Genomic DNA, 16,113 nt, shown 5'->3' on the forward strand with positions numbered 1-16,113 from the left:
CAACAGACATACAACAAGGGAATGCGCTAATTTCTTTTTTTATTTATTCCATCAGTTGTACCTCTAGTGCTTAGCATCAGCAGAGCCAATTTAGTTCAAACAGCTAATATTTCTCATATCATTTTATATTAGGGATTTAAGCTATTTAAATTATCTTGCAGGCAAAATGGCTCAAATATCTGGCTCTCCTTACCTAGGCCTCCCAAACAGAACACAAGGCCATGGCTTTTCTGCCGAACGATGAGGCTGGTGAGGGATTTACATGTATTTAATAGTATTAGAATTGCACTGTTGTTGCAGTTTGGACCTGCAGTAGTGCAGATAACTGTCTGGCTTCACTCTGAGTATGCCTGTGGAACTTTAGCAGGCTGAGTTATGTCTAAGGAAGAGGAGGCTGTTGCACCAGAGATGTAAAAAGTTCAGGAGAAAAACATGTGTCAACAATAAAAATGTTTCTGAGCAAACAAGAGTTACTAATGGGCTTTAGCAGAAACAATGATTAGAGTTAATTCACCACCCGGAGAGAGGACTGCGGTTCAATATGATGGCCTTGACCTCTCTTAATCAAAACTTCCATTTGGAGCTGACAGCCTGAGAGCACAGCAGGCAGCTAATGATAGACGGCTCCTCGTAACAGCAATGCTTAATGGGATGATGTATTTTTAGCATCAGGGAGCATGATCGGTACTTACATCTGGCAATTCTAAATCATTTATAAAACCTGTAATTGAGCACAGATCTAAGCATGAAGAGGAGAACCTTGTGGTAAGACTCCACAAATACCATTTGGTATTCATGCTGCACACATACACACCCACCACGCACACACTGACATTCGTACGGCCCACTTGAATTCTACTGTAGAATGTTTCTCAGTCAGTAGTGCACCATGACCTTTTGTCTGTGAAACATGCATTCATTACATGGCTGCATCCTCTGGCTGCATGTAACTGCATTTGCTAGTTTGCTGGAAGGGATGAGAAGGGGAGGGACGGGGGAGAGAGGGGGTTAGGTGATTGTGTGTTTAAACCTACCATTCTTGAGGCTGGCACCCGTTTTTTTTCTTATTTGCACGGATCCAGATGCTGCTCTACATGCCCCACATGCCCCACTGTGACCCCATGTTCTCCTCTCTAATGTATGGCCTCCACTGAACTGAGACTCTCACCACACCCTAATCCCATTCACTCATTATGTTAATGCTGCTGAGAGATCTGTTTTTGTGTTAGGATGAGCGATATAAAAGACTTTGAGAAAATATGACAAAAGGAAAAAAAAAAAAAACAAAACAAAACAAAACTTCTCAGCAGAGGATTATAAAAAACTGTGGGAATTCTAAGTTGCATTATTTATTGCACTGGGCTGTCGTGCTATCATACAGTGATGTGTGCTCCTATATTCTCTCTATTTATTGCCTAATCATGCCAGAAAACCTTTTTCATTAAAGGTCATAGCACTCATTTAGGATGTTTCATACTTGACCAAAATAACCTGGAAGTCTCTAGATACAAATTTTTAACAGCAGTTAAAGGTTAACATTGTTCGATTTTCTATTCCATTAAAATGAATATTGAATGAGCATCACAGTAATATCCGACATATTGGATATTTTTTATAATATCATTTGTTATTCATTCATCTTCTACCTCTTATCTGTGCCCGGGTGACGGTGGTTGCCTGAGCCAATCCCAGCTCACACTGGGCCGGTGCGGTACACCCAGGACAGGTCGCCAGTCCATCACAGGGCCAACACACAGAGACCAACAACCACTCACACTCAGACCTACGGACAATGTCTTTGGACCGTGGGAGGAATCCGGAGTACCCAGAGGAAACCCACACAAGCACTAGGAGAACATACAAACCCCACACAGAAAGGCCCCAGGCTGGGAACTGAACCCAGAACCTTCTTATTGTGGGGCAACAGTGCTAACCACTATGTCACTGTGCTGCCCCAATTTGTTATTATCAGACATTATTATTTTGACTATATAGTTTATTGAGGAAGATACTCTTTTCTTTGTAGGTCTCATCTTCTTTGTCTTGTTTGTCTTGTTCTTTGGCACATTCTTTGGAACATTGTTCTGGTTTTCCATCCTGGAACTTTACTTTTTGGATGAGTCTCAGCATTCAGCAGGGTTTTAGGCCAATGAGCTCTTCCAACTACCCCCCCTTCTGCTCAAGACAATCACACTCTGTTAGAAGAACATGTGGATGTGCATTTTGTAGTTATAGCGCCAGATCTTTTCAAGATCTGTTGTTGACCAAAACATTTCGAAAAGAGGAAAGTAAATACATGACTCAAGGTCACAGAAACACAACTCCAGATGAATGAAAATATATAATTCAAACTTTGATCGATAAAGGTATATTTGTGTTTGTTTTCAGAGGCCAAAAAGATGAGAAGATGCAGATTCCGCTTTATAGACATGGTGATGTTGACGAAGCTACACTTTCGTAGCTAAATGGTCAAATAAGGCTGCTTATCGTAAAACATTTTCTCTTTCCCTTCTTGTGTACGGCAGTTTTGCAATATGACCCTCTCCTCATTCATTTCTATGTCCCCAAGTCATATGTCTACTATGAACAATCTGCTACATCATAAAATATGCCGGGTCCATCCCCTTAATTCAAAGTAGTAATGAACACGGTAGCACATTGGCTCCTTTACAATTACAGTATTAAAGCCATAAAGCAAGCATCCACTGAGCTTTAGACAGATGACACTGTGTGTGTCTAGTGTATCAGTACTTCAAAAAAAGTTGAATATGAACCCAGCTGCAGACGTCAGACACTTTCCTCTGCTCCTAATCCTCAATTTTCATATTCTTTGTTCCCTCAGCTTTCCTCCCAAACATTTCCATATTTTATCACTCACTTCATCTCCCTGTTGGTTTCTTGCTACCCTCACACACTGGCCTCCTCGCCTAGCTTCTTCCTTCTTGCTCTTACCCTTCATCCCTGTCTCACCAGTTCAGTCAGCTGCGTACAGAAGCCAGAGGAGGGTGACAAGGTTTCCCCTTTCACCCCACTGTTTTTGCTAATGTATTTGTGTCCTGACAGCTGCTCACTGTGGCTCTGTTCCACTCAGAGTCATCAGCGGGCTTGACGATCCTCCCCTCTATCTCTCACTCAGTGGGTGTTAAAACTCCACCACACGCAAGGACCTATTTTATACCTTGTTGTGTGGCATGTGGTTGTATGTGCTTCGTGAATGATGGAGAGGAAGCTTTTCATGACCATTCTTGCTGTGATGGGGCACATTTGGCTCTGTGCCTTTATCACTATGTATGAATTGACGTTGACCCTGTAATCTTTTTGACTCGTTCTTTGATCCTCACACCTTCACATGGACCTAACGAGCCGATTTACAGTGCACTGATCGCCTCAGAGGAGGCAATCAGAGCTTTGATATAAATCACAGGCCTCATCCGGGCAGTGTTGACAGTTCAATAATCAATGCAGATATAAATCAGACCTCCTTCAGCCCCAGCCAGGAAATGGATGAGAACAGAGATCCAGTGGTGGCAGCAGGATCATTTCTGCAGTCTTTATTTTAGGATTGCCACTGCACACCAGTTTCATCACTCGGTCTTGCATCAGTGGAACCAGCTGCCTCCTCTCTTCATTGCTATGTGCCGAGTCAGACCACGAAGCTGCGTGCCGTCTGACTCAAGGCAAAGTGACGTTGTTTCAAAATCATGAGTTCGTACACAGCCAAGTGGCAATCCACACGCTACACTACACACTTTGTTTATCTGTGTCCCTCTTTTCTCCTAAAAAGGCCAAAGCAGAGGCGGATGGAGGGCTTGGGATTAGGAGAGGGACGGAATGGTCACCAGTGGCTGGGTCTCTGTCTGTGTTGTGGTTTGGACAATAATCCTCTGCTCTCAGGTCATAGCAGGGAGAGTGAGAGAGAGGAGGAAAGAACGGAGTTATAGGGAGAAATGAGCCGTAGAAAGTAGACCAGAGTTGGAGAAGGTGGAGGTGCTTTGATGGATGAGTGGGTTTATGTCAAAAACACAGATTTATAGATTCCCTGACAGGAAATAAGCTTTGGAAAAATCCATGTTTCAAATTGAAAGCTGTTCCAGTTCACCCCCATCCCTTTGTTTTTAAACGCTTAGAGTACGGACTGAGGAAAATGGCAATCTCCTGCTTTAACCTGGTGCTGGTCAAACTTGTGTCATTGTATTGGCTCAGCATGAGCAGCTCACTGCTTATAAAAAAAAAAAGTAAAATTACAATATTCCTACTTCTAAAATGTGGAATTAGAAATATAATACAATTACATACAATTACAATATTCAGGCTAATTTAAGCACCTTGGCACTGAAATCAAATGATATTACTTGAGCAAATCTATTATCTTATATCCTTCTGAACAAGTTAATAGACCTAATAAATAATTATGACATGAATCTTTAATCAGCTCTGGCCAGAGTCAGAGTCTAGTTCTCTCGTCTGTTTGTCTGGAGCCAGACTAAGGATTGGCAGCAGCTCCCGTCTCCACAGAGACATGTGAAAAGTTGCTAACTGGGGATTATCATTTATTTTAGGTGTTTTACTCCATGCCAACTGTGTTCCAAGTAAGCCGTCTGTGGAGAGGAGGGGGCTGAAACCTGAGATATCTTAGGGAGAGGGGCACAGAAAGGTAGAGCTCGCATCACTGCCCCATAGAAACAGTCTGCATTTGCGGACCAGAATGAGATTGTTTTTTTAGATCACAGGGGTGAAACCACAGCGTAAACATTTTAAGGGGTGCGACAGCTCCTCCGACCGTGCACCACATCAGTCTGGCATTTGTTTACTAACTCTGGATCTCTACTGGCTGCCAATTGTAGGCTGGCAAAGTGGCAGAGTACACACAGCAACACAGCTGGAAAAAAGCAGACAGACACTCTGACAGTGGAAGAGCAAGGACGACTTGAGAGAGAAGAAAGGCTTAGATAGGGCTGAAAGGAAATTTCAAAAATTTAGGATAAGTCAGAGGCCCGCCTGCTTTTGTGCACATTTTCTGACTGTCGAAGCAAGGACCCCTAAGGCCTCATCACAGTGGTATCCACAGACATGCCTGCTGCAGCGAGAGTTAACCAATTCTCCCAACATAAACAGAGGATCAGCTGCGCTCAAATTGTCCTGAGGAGTGAGTAGTCAACCTGGCAGGACTGCTGGACGCTGTGCTGTGTGTACGTGTCTGTGAGTGCTAGTATCTGTTTGCTACATGCAAGTCTTGTGTGGATATGATTAAGCCTTTGGTTGTGAAAGACAGCACAAGGGAATACACAGGTGTAACTGAGATGCACGTGCATTATGGTAAAATGTGCTGTGACAGCTTCCAGTTAATCAGCTGGTGGAAAATTGGGGAACATTTTCTTTGGTTTAGGAAACAAATTGAAATTACTCGTTGGTTCCTGCTGCTCACCCTCTACTCATTTATCTGTACTGAAAAATAATGTAGTCCCAGTTTCAATTACCAAATTAAATTGGATATATATATATTTTTTTTTTTCCACTTTGACTACTATTAGAATTGGAAAAACTTAAAAAGAAGCCTGGTGTTAACTTCACCTCCCTTTTGTTCTCTTAATCAGATCACAGGGTTAGAAACAGTAAGTCTTGAGTTTAACAACAGTAGAGGAAAAGTGGAGTCCATGAAAGGGAAAATCACACTTAATTTAAAAATCCACAAGTCAGTGTGGGTTTAAGCGTTTTATATTTATTCTAATTCAAGAGCATCACAAAATAAACTGATCACTGCTCTTTATAATGAAGACACTGCTTCTAAGTAATGTTTAGTGCTGTTGGACTAATAAGTTAAAATCACCCTCTGATCATAATAATAATAATAATAATAATATTTTTTAAAGCTACTCTATTTGGCCTAGAATATATAGGAATACATGCCATTGAAAAGCTAGTTGGCTAGTTTCCTAAGTCAACTTTTGACTTTAACTTTTGACTAAGACAATGAAAACATCCGTTGTTGCCACAAGACACAGCTGATGTGTTTCCATCCTTTAGCCTCTGTCTTATAAGCATCACATGTGCATAGTTCTCAATGTGCAGAATACGATGGCTGAAGAACATAAACGCCAAAGCTGAGTTATGATATAAATGTAGAAGCTCATCCGGTGATATGTATTTCTCAGATATAACACATGCTCCAGTAAAACATATTTTTGTGTTATAGTATGACATTTCATAGGATCACATCCAAAATGATATGATCTACTGCCATCTCCTATAACTGAGCTGAGACACATTTGGTCATTTGTTGAGCATACAGGCCCAGCTGGGAGTGATTTTCTCCAATATTTCCATAAAGATGCAAATAACCACAGTGAGCAGCAAGTACTAACAGTGAAAGATGCTGAAGCCCAGAGTTTTTCATTTTCAGCGCATAAAAGTCTCTTCAACTCAGAGGAGACGTACAAAAGTCAACATTCTAAGCTGCATGGTGTGTCCCTGACCATAATTGTGTATTTGTGGAGATCATCTTCTTGAAAACTGACAAGTTCATCATAAAAATGTATGCTTTGGCCTTGATGATGAATTGTATAGCTATATCACACTCCCTATTGTCCCTTTCCATCTGAAATGATTTGCTGTTATCTTTAATAATTTACCCAAATGAGCCCCCTCACAACTTATTGAGCATTGAGAGCCACTTATGAACGATGTGAGACTTCACTGGTAGAGCTTATGAGGCAGATTAGTGCACAGTTGCCTCTTCTTCATTTCCTCTGTTTATTGCATTCTTTTGTCTATCTTCGTTGTTTCTGTTACTTCAGTTTTTTACAGTGAATGGATGCTCCTTTTTGCCATCTGATTCTCTGTGGCTCAAAGGATTTGATTACCATCCATCCATCCTACGGAGAGGTATATGTTGACGGGAATCCTGAGTGGTGTCAAGCCATCACAAGAATGTCTCTAGCCCTTTTTTGCTATTGACTGATGATGAGTTATCCATAAGTATATAATTCACGGCCGTGTTAGTTTTAGATTCTTATTAGTGAAGTAGAGACTGCAGCTAAACAGCAAACCCGTGATTGCCTTTACCTCACATTGCTAACTCTGAATTCAGCTCAGAGGAGGCAGAAAATCAAAGTGCTGTATCAGTTTTATTTCTTCAGAGCACAGCGGCAACGTGGATGCATCTGCATACTGTCCAAACATTTTTTCTTCGGGCATATTCAATTTGAGATAAAAGAGCTGATACCACACGACAGTGCCGTCTCAGCTTTCATCTGACATCAATATGGAGAGAACTGTGTGGGAGATATAACCTTTTCAAAGTGGATCGAGAGCTGCCATTTAGATAGATGTGCAACTACCTGTCAGTAAAGAGTGTAGAGGAGACCATGAAAACGAAGTAGATGGTGATTAGGCTCAATAAAAGCAAACATCTATCAGAGGAATATTAAATATGTTAGTACTTGCCAAAAATAGGAGAAAGGCAGAAAATGGCTCCTTCGTGATCTGAAAGTCATTTGCATAATGAAGAAAACATGCTTTATGACTGCACAGGAAATCAAGGATGCACTGCAGGATGTAGGCAGACATGTTTTCATTACCCAAAACTCAAGAGTATTCACTGCAAGATAAAAACAACAAAAACAGAACGACCAGTCTGCAGTTCCAAAAACATGAACGCATGTAATGTTCTTATTTACTGACAAACCAAAAAATGAGGGAGAAAAAAAAGAGCAGGTGGTAATCCAAATCATGCCACCTCATTTGTCAAACTGTTTGTTTTGGGCCTGCGCAGCACCTTTCTGACTTTGGTGACACAACGTGATTCGAAAGAGTTGCAGATTATTCAGTTTAATGAATGTTAATGATAAAAACGTGGAGCATGTCTAAATGTCATTTAGCTTAAGCATAGCATGCAATACAAGTAGTTTTGGTTCCCTTGTCCCCATACTTAACAGCTGGGACTAAATATTCTCATACCATTTCACTTAGTTGTCTGAACAGGTCTAAATCCAAAGACTGTTGAGTTTCTCCTAATGTTTATTGGATTTGGATGGTGCTGTTTCTGTTTCTCCCATATCCATGATGGCGATCTGCTACCCTCTTAGTCTGCCCTCTCCGCTCCCCTACTGCCCCAATGACCACCTTAACCATTCAAGGCCGTCTGCAAGAACAGCCCACTTGTTGCTGGGCAGAGCTAAAACTATAATAAGCTACATGTTTGTAGGCTCTCAGTCTGGCATATGATCCCTCTTGACTGAAAACTGGTTTCAGGATCATCACTGCAGTCCATCACTCAGGCACACTGACAGGGCAGTGGTTTGGAATCAGATGTCTAGCAGTCAGATGTTCGAGGGGGCTACGGAGATGTGGCACTGGGCAGGGACGGCAAAGGTTTAAATATCATTATCCTACAGCCCTTCTAGACATCTTGACTCCCTAGAGCCCCAAAATAATCCCCCAACATGTAGGTCAGAGTCAAGCAGCCGGAAATGGACATGAGGACAAATGGAAACAGCTTGGTTCACACTACACCTTCAGTGAATTTAACCATCCAAAGATTAGTCTTCAGTGGGGTGCGGTGCTAATGAACAGTTGAACCAAACAATCTTTATGGTGCTTTTCTAAGTAAATAAGTGATGGATTCAAAATTCTGCACTGTGCTTCTGCACCTTTGATAAACATTAGTTTCAAAATATTTCACTGTGGTTTATTTTCAGGATGAGACCTAAGGACATGATTTCTTGTAAAATTCTATAAAGACACCCTGAAAAAATGTGTTGAATTTGATAGCAGAGTTTGTGTTCCTGAATAAAGTGATACCAGTTCATATAATGGTTGTTTTAAAGAGATAAAGTCATGGATAAGCTGAGCTGAGTTACAGTTGTGTTGACAAGAGAGGACGGGTAGAAAAATGTAAATTGATGAGGAGAGTTAAATTTGAAAAAGGTCCATGCGTGCCAAAAAGCCCATTTTCTTTGGCCATCTGACATAATGGCTATTGATGGAGCTCGTTAATCCTCAAAGAACGATTTCACCTTGTTCTGCTGGAAACACTCTTGTCAGCAAGAAGCAGGAAGGGAGACAAAGTTGAAAAAAGCCTGCAGGCCCATTGACAACTCTATAATGGGAGCATTTTAGTCTCTTAATAGATTCTCTTAATTCAGCAGGAATGCAAACGGTCGTTGTCGGTTTGTTTATTTGTTGTTTGGTTATTTATCATCAAGAGCTTCTGAGTAGGAAAATAAACAAGCCAAAACTCACCACAGTGCCAGAGTTACAGTCAATCACACAGTAACCATTCCCTAAACCTGCAGCTTTATGATCCATTTCCTTCTAAAAAAGTGAACACAATGTATTGAAGACTTCATTTACGAGACTAAGACCATAAACCCAATTGGATAATGTTTACCGATAACCATAAAATCAAGTGAAGAGCTGGGCCATTTTCACATACACTTCAATTCATTTTTTTTTCCTTTTACAACCAGTGGAGTCACTCCCTGGTGGTCATTGGACAGAATGCAGGTTTTCAGAGTTGTTGCAGGGTGTTGTCACAAGTTGTCACTGCTGTCATTTTTACCTGACAACAGGTCACAGAGGATGACATCACTTGCACATACATTTCTATATGTGTCTTTCTGCTATCCGATATTTTTAACCAGATTGTCAAAATAATCCTAGATATGGATATCTGTCTCCCGTCAGGTGGATTTCAACTGAGTGAAGACAGCTGGAATTTGTGTCACATTTCCCCCCCAGAGTCTGTCTGCAATTGTGACGTGTCAACTAAAATGATATTGGGATCAGTTGACTTATCCTGCCAGTTAAGGATACTCCACCTCTTCACCCTGAGGGGCTCTGTTCCCCTTCTTTGTTTGTGTATTATAAGTAGCGTCCTGTGGAATGATGAAATGTTGGATTCACTTGTGTAATTCTGCTCCTATAGACCGCTGCATTCATTCTGTTGCTTTTGTCAGCAGTTTACTCACTAATCAGTGTGTAGGGCCCATGGGCAGCCATACAGTACATACCCAGGCCCTGACAAACCAGCACTCCGTAAAAACTTTGTTCCAGAGTTCAGCGGTCAACGACTTCCACTTTTTGCACAAAGCTACAGCCCGCAAAGCTTTGAGGTTGATTGGGGCAAATCCTCTGAAGTCCTGGTTATGGAGTCATTCGTTGGTTGTTTTCAAGGCTGCATCATGGCGAGGATTCTTGACTTGCTTGATTCTTGACTGACTCAACCAGGTCTTCTTTCTTCTAAATAAAGAAAGAGTCCCCTGCTGAGCATCTTTTTAAAGAGTATCCATTTGGTCATCTCAAAGCTAACTACCTTTGATATCCCTTTTATTGAGCCAGAGTTTGATCACCTCTTTCATCTCAGTCCATTTGAATTTATAAAGTATAATATAATATGTCAAAACCTGAGTTAACAAATAAGCCCTGCACTTCCATTATTGATGTGACAGGAAGACTAACTTCTTGTATTAGATCTAGTATTAGTATATATTTTAATTCTGAAGAAAAATGTATATATAGTAAGTGTCCAAACTGTTCAGCCCTCAGTCTTTCAGCGATACAGTAGTTAGACATGCGTTTGGAGGAATGCTCTGATGAAAAGCCAAACTAGTTGGATGGCAGATTTGATGATAGCTTGTTGCTCTACTAGTCAAATGGACGAAGGAGCAGGTTAAAAACGGAGGAATGACAGTGCCCTTTGTCTCTGTCCACTCGTATCTCACTCTGTCAAGCACCCGTGTCTCTTTCTTTCTCCACTTTTTTCCTCGACTTCGTTTTGATTATGAGGCGAGTGGGTATGTGGTAATAATGTGATGTGTTTAAAACACAGACTACAGTTGATCATCATGAGGCAAACTTACAGTCGCCGAGGTTCTATTGAAGCATTGCGTTATTGCTTTTCATACAGTGGCTCAACCACAGCATGATGGCTTGGCAGCCAGAAGATTTAAGGTTTGAATCTGCCTTTGTTTGGAGTTTGGATGTTCTCCTTGCACATGTGTGTGTTTCCTCTGGCTTCATCCCACAGTCCAAGCACATAATCTCTCTAAAATGGCTGATTCAATTCTGGTGGCGAGGAAGGCCTCTGAGGCTCACTAAACATCCTGTCATGGCCGTGATACCACTCTGAGGCGACAGTGACGTAGAGCAGTGTCTCGCAGGTGGCAGCCATTAAAGGATACTGGTGATAAAGGGATGGCCAGCACTCAGATACTGCGAGCCAAGAATACATTTCCCTCCCCATCGTCCTCGTGGCTGGGAACGCTCTTTTCTTCTAATTTGGAAGAACTGACTCGTTACTATTTGATGCTTCTTTCTGGGATCTGAATGAATAATTCAGGTGAAAGACATTTCTGAGACGTCAAACGGTTGAGTTCTCTGGCGTCTCATCCACTATTATCCCCAAGCACGCGCACACACACACATACACACACACTGGTAATGATATTAAGGGCGGGAGCATTGTGTTCTTCTCTGTATCCAGTGTATGAATAATAGATTGGATCCAGAAAGTACAAACTGACTGACCAGCCCATCAGGTGGTCCCACCACATCCTGTACAGAGCCCCTCCCTTTTTCTCTTCTTCTTCTTCTTCTTCTGTATTTTGTCTGGTTGGTTTCCCCTCATTCGACTCTTCCTTTCATTCTCTTTTCCTCTCTCTCTCTCTCTCTCTCTCTCGCTTTCTCTCTCTCCCTGTCATGTTCACCCCTCCCTCTGCCTCCCTCTGCCCTTCCTTTGTTTCCATCAATTATAATCTATTGGAGAGCCAGCACAGAGAACAGCCACACCAGACGTTCCATCTTCATCTTTAAAGGTGCATCGTCAAAATTTCGGGGCATCAGATTACAGATGGTAAACAATTTAACTGGCTGCTGCAACAGGAGAAGAGCTCATGTTGTTTTTGGTGGAATTTTATTTCAGCTACCTTCTGGATGATGCAGAGCTCAGAAACAGAAACTGAAAGACGAAGCTCCAGATCCTGAGCTATGGTTTTGTACGCAACCTCCCAGAATTGCTCTGGGGGAGCGGGGTTGGTGGGGGGAGCTGGAAACGAGGCAGTGGTTACACTGAGGTCTGGCAGCAGGTCAGACGAGGGGGCCCGGCGCGGACTGTGGTGCTACATCTGCTGCCAGAGGAGGCCCACACTGGCACAGCCTTCATGTAGGTACCCTGACTCGGGCAGACCTCTGTGGCTCTTTTATGTTCCGGCTACAGCTTTGGGAAATTATCCTTGTGCCAGTTCACAGTTGGCGTCATCTTAAAACATTATCATCAGTCATGATAGAAGATTTGTATAATGAACTGGTGTTACAATCGCAGCCTTGTGCAGAGATATGATATCAGTATATGCGTTTGGTCTCATGACCAGCTCATGCGTTCCTCTACTTCTGTCCGTATGAATGCCAGACTTGCTCTCTAGCGTTCTGCCTCTGTCTTTCACAACATCGTGTCAGACTGTGTTTTGGGGTCTCTGAATCAATTCACATCTCATAAGACTTCACATTTCAATGAAATGTCTGTCTTTAGGAGGCACCTCTAGAGACGGCGGATCGAATTTAGAAATGTAAGATGATAAAAACTCAGTTTCCTGCAGTGAAATGGTTCAATAGTAGGCTACAGTAATAAAAATCTTGGTCTAATAAGATGAGGCTTAAACAAATGCCTGGACGCTGATCTGACCCTAAGTCCTCCCTCTTGAGCAGCTTTAGCGGCTGCTGGCCCGCAAGGTTTCTGTCTGTGTTCTGTCATTAGCACATAAGCTCCATTAGGGAAGACAGTAACACGATTACACCCACAGGCAGCGGAAGATGGAGACGGGAGGCCATGTCTGCAAGTACACTAACAGATATTGGCTGTTTGTAGAGACATCTTAATCCAGCTGTATTTCAGTGTAGCTCATAGTAGAATGTGTACAGAAAAAAAGCATGTATTTATATATTGAGAGACGCTGTTGTGGTGAAATTACATGAAGATAGAGACATTAAAAGTGCAAAGATACAAAACTGGGGGGAAAAAAAAAAAAAACTTTCCCACTCGGTCTAGGCGCTGAACATAGTACAAATTTTGACAGTGCCTCCACACCTGTACCTCATTAGACACTGACAATCCATCACAGAGCAGCGTGTTGTCCAATCAAAAGTGAAATTGTACCATTGCCTATTTTTAAAATGAATTAATTGATTTTTATTCGCTTTAATAACTATAGACATCATTTTCTGAAAATTAGCCCGATCTTAACTGCTTCAAAAGGATTTAATCTTAATCATTTAAAGAATGACAATGAATACATTCAGGAAATATCTGATCAGAGAACAAGAAAAATAGAGAAAGATTTAAAAAAAAAAACAAAAAACAAACTATTGCTCCACCTCTCAGGTTTTCACCATTTAATGCAACGTTAGCAACATCTTGTTAAATGTGTGACATTTAAAAGGTAGACGTACACAAAGAAAGAGATGTTTGCGTAAATTTGAATGTAAGTGCAGGAGGAGGCTGTGGAGGAGCAGCGCAGTGGTCGGGAGGGAGTGTGTCTGTGTGTGCCTGAATTTGTTGTGCGTGCACCAAATCTGATTATATGTTGCACTTAAGTGTTTCGCAGCTATAGGAAACATGTGATACTCAGCCTAAAGGCACTTTACTGCTAAAACATGCTGAATGCAAGGATGTTTTTCTTATCCTCCGCTATCTGTTACATTTACCGAATGAAGCTTTGAACGACTCTCTCAACCGCTGCACTTGGTTTCATAGCACGATACAGGGATGTATGTCAGAGATCTATGTACCTGGAAGACCACTGATTCAGTTTCAGCTTAGTGTTTCTGACTGATGAAGTCCAGCACCAACTCCCTCTTTTAACTCCTCAATTAAAAGAAAATGCAAGTTATTCTTTTATTTTTGATCCCCTGATTTCACGTAGATGACTATTATTATTTTGTATTGTCATCAATTTTCTTAGTTTTCCAGCTAATACAATGTGACGTGTGTATCAGTCTGAATGATGATGCCAGGTTAATGTCAACGGCTGCCTGTGCTTTTTGTCCTTTCCAGGCCCCACATTGCCCAGGCAGGGCCCTCAAGTTCAGAATGGCCCCACACCAGAAGAGATGGACCTGCAGAGAAGGTAGGGACAGTTGGATTAAAACTGAAATATCCACATTAATGTCACCATTCCTGTCTCTCTTTCCATTGTTCCTTAGTACTTAAAATATACACATTTTTTACCAACTGTCATTCAGTTTCTGACTAATATACACATGCACTAAAACGAGCGCACTCTGACAAGACTGCACACTCAGGGTTGTTTTCCTTCCCCATACAAGGGCAATCTTTCCTTCAGGTAGTAACGGGGTTCTCGGAATGTTAGAAAATGCGCCGCACATTCACACAAACATACATAGCTGTGTTAATGAAGGCCAGCTGTTGGCAAAGGTTTACACCCTCTTCATCAGAAAAGGTTGTTTCAGGATTTAAAGCTACAGTATCTTTTTTTTTTTTTAAACTGACTTAAACTGCTACTAATGTTTAGGTTGAGACTTTCATGTGGAGAGATGCTGCCAAGACCTTTGTCACCAGCGATTCCTTTAGCAGTTGCCCTTTCATGCCAACGAAAGTTTTGAAGAGAGTCTTACACCTTTGACCATTCAGAGAAAGCCAAAGTCTGGTGGGTCAGTGTACCAGCCACCAATCACCATATCAACGCTCTGGAAGACGTTGACGTCTTCGTCTTCCTCGTTGATGACACAAGGGTGTCGGTAGTAGGCTTGGCAGGAATAACCCTGCCAATGGATTGCTTACGCACACGTTTATATTCAAACATGGGGAGAGACATTGAATTAGCTGAATATGCTTTCAATTAGCCTTGAATCTCTGTATGGTTATGGCGACACCTTTATAGCCAGCAAAAGGCCCCGCACAGACTTTTATATTTATCACCCCTGATCACAATCCGTGATCAACCTCAGAGAAGGATGCATTTAACTGTAGCATCAGTGGCACAAGCCAAGCGGTGACGACAGATTAGGTAATAGGTTTGGATATAGATCCCAACATTGTCACCTGACCTTTAACTGCCCCTTGCTGTGAGTGTTGGTCTGTGCACTGTCACATTTGAAAGGAAGGTAACCCATTGTCCAACTGTGCGAAAACCCTCATCCCCCACACACACTTGTCCCAGTATAGACAAAGGGCAATCCAGTTTACAGTAAACCATACACACTGACACTCGTCCTTTAGTTTGAACCTTTGTCTTGTGTGTCAGAGTTGGTTGGTGCCTGAATTGTAGAGGTTAACTTCATTCATTATAATGTGGATTATTTTATCTCTTGGAAAATAAAGAATGCAGTTTGATGTTGAACTCGATATCTCAACTAGACCTTGTTAAGACTACGTAGCAATAGCAAAACTGTTTAAGTAATTTTCTAATGCACAACTACACACATCTTTCACACACATCTGCGCATGTTTCCTATATTAAGTGATCTGGTGGAAGCAGCTTCAAAAGTCTGTAGTTTGCTATTGAATTGCCAACATCCAAAAATACTGCTTTCCTCCCAGCCATTGACAACAGGACATGTTCGCAAAACCGATATATACGTACTATACTATCGAGTCAGGCTAGCTTCCAGAGACAATGGCTTTCTGGTAACACAAGAGGACAACTTGATGAATGTGAACAGGCATTAGATTCTTTATGGAGCAGGAAGCTGTTATGAGATTTGATCTTTTCTGAGATCAGATGTAAGGAGAGAAATTACTTCACTATCGTACGAATCAATGTCTATTTTTATCTTAACTAGTCAATCACTGCTCGCTTTACTTTCCTTTAATGCAGTCAACCGCATTCAACCGCATTCAACCGCATTTACGCACACACACTTAGGTAAAAAGGCATTCTTTCGTTCTGAGTCAATAGTTCTAATTCTGTTTGAGGTGAACTTGGATCTGCCAGGAATTTTACTGGATCTGTAGACGTTAGATGTGAGATGGATCGGTTTGCCAGCCGCCCCCCCCTTTTTTTAATGATTGCACCCTCCCCTTTTAGCTTTTTCACTTTCACCCTTTTGTTTCTTGTTTCTGTCTGGCTTCATTAAACTTTATTTTTCCTCTCACTTCTC

General features: G+C 41.7%; 1 protein-coding gene across 5 annotated transcripts in view; it reads left to right on the forward strand.

Annotated features, from left to right (window-relative positions):
* The window catches only part of enah (ENAH actin regulator), a 91,190-nt gene that overhangs the window by 45,552 nt on the left and 29,525 nt on the right, over window positions 1-16,113 (forward strand). For all 5 annotated transcript variants that reach the window (XM_029496679.1, XM_029496678.1, XM_029496681.1 and 2 more), the window contains exon 4: window positions 14,048-14,120. In XM_029496679.1, coding sequence (XP_029352539.1) covers window positions 14,048-14,120 — 73 coding nt within the window. The remainder of the gene's footprint in view (window positions 1-14,047; window positions 14,121-16,113) is intronic.

Source organism: Echeneis naucrates, chromosome 24 (assembly GCF_900963305.1).
Source record: "Echeneis naucrates chromosome 24, fEcheNa1.1, whole genome shotgun sequence".
Lineage (NCBI taxonomy): Eukaryota > Metazoa > Chordata > Actinopteri > Carangiformes > Echeneidae > Echeneis > Echeneis naucrates.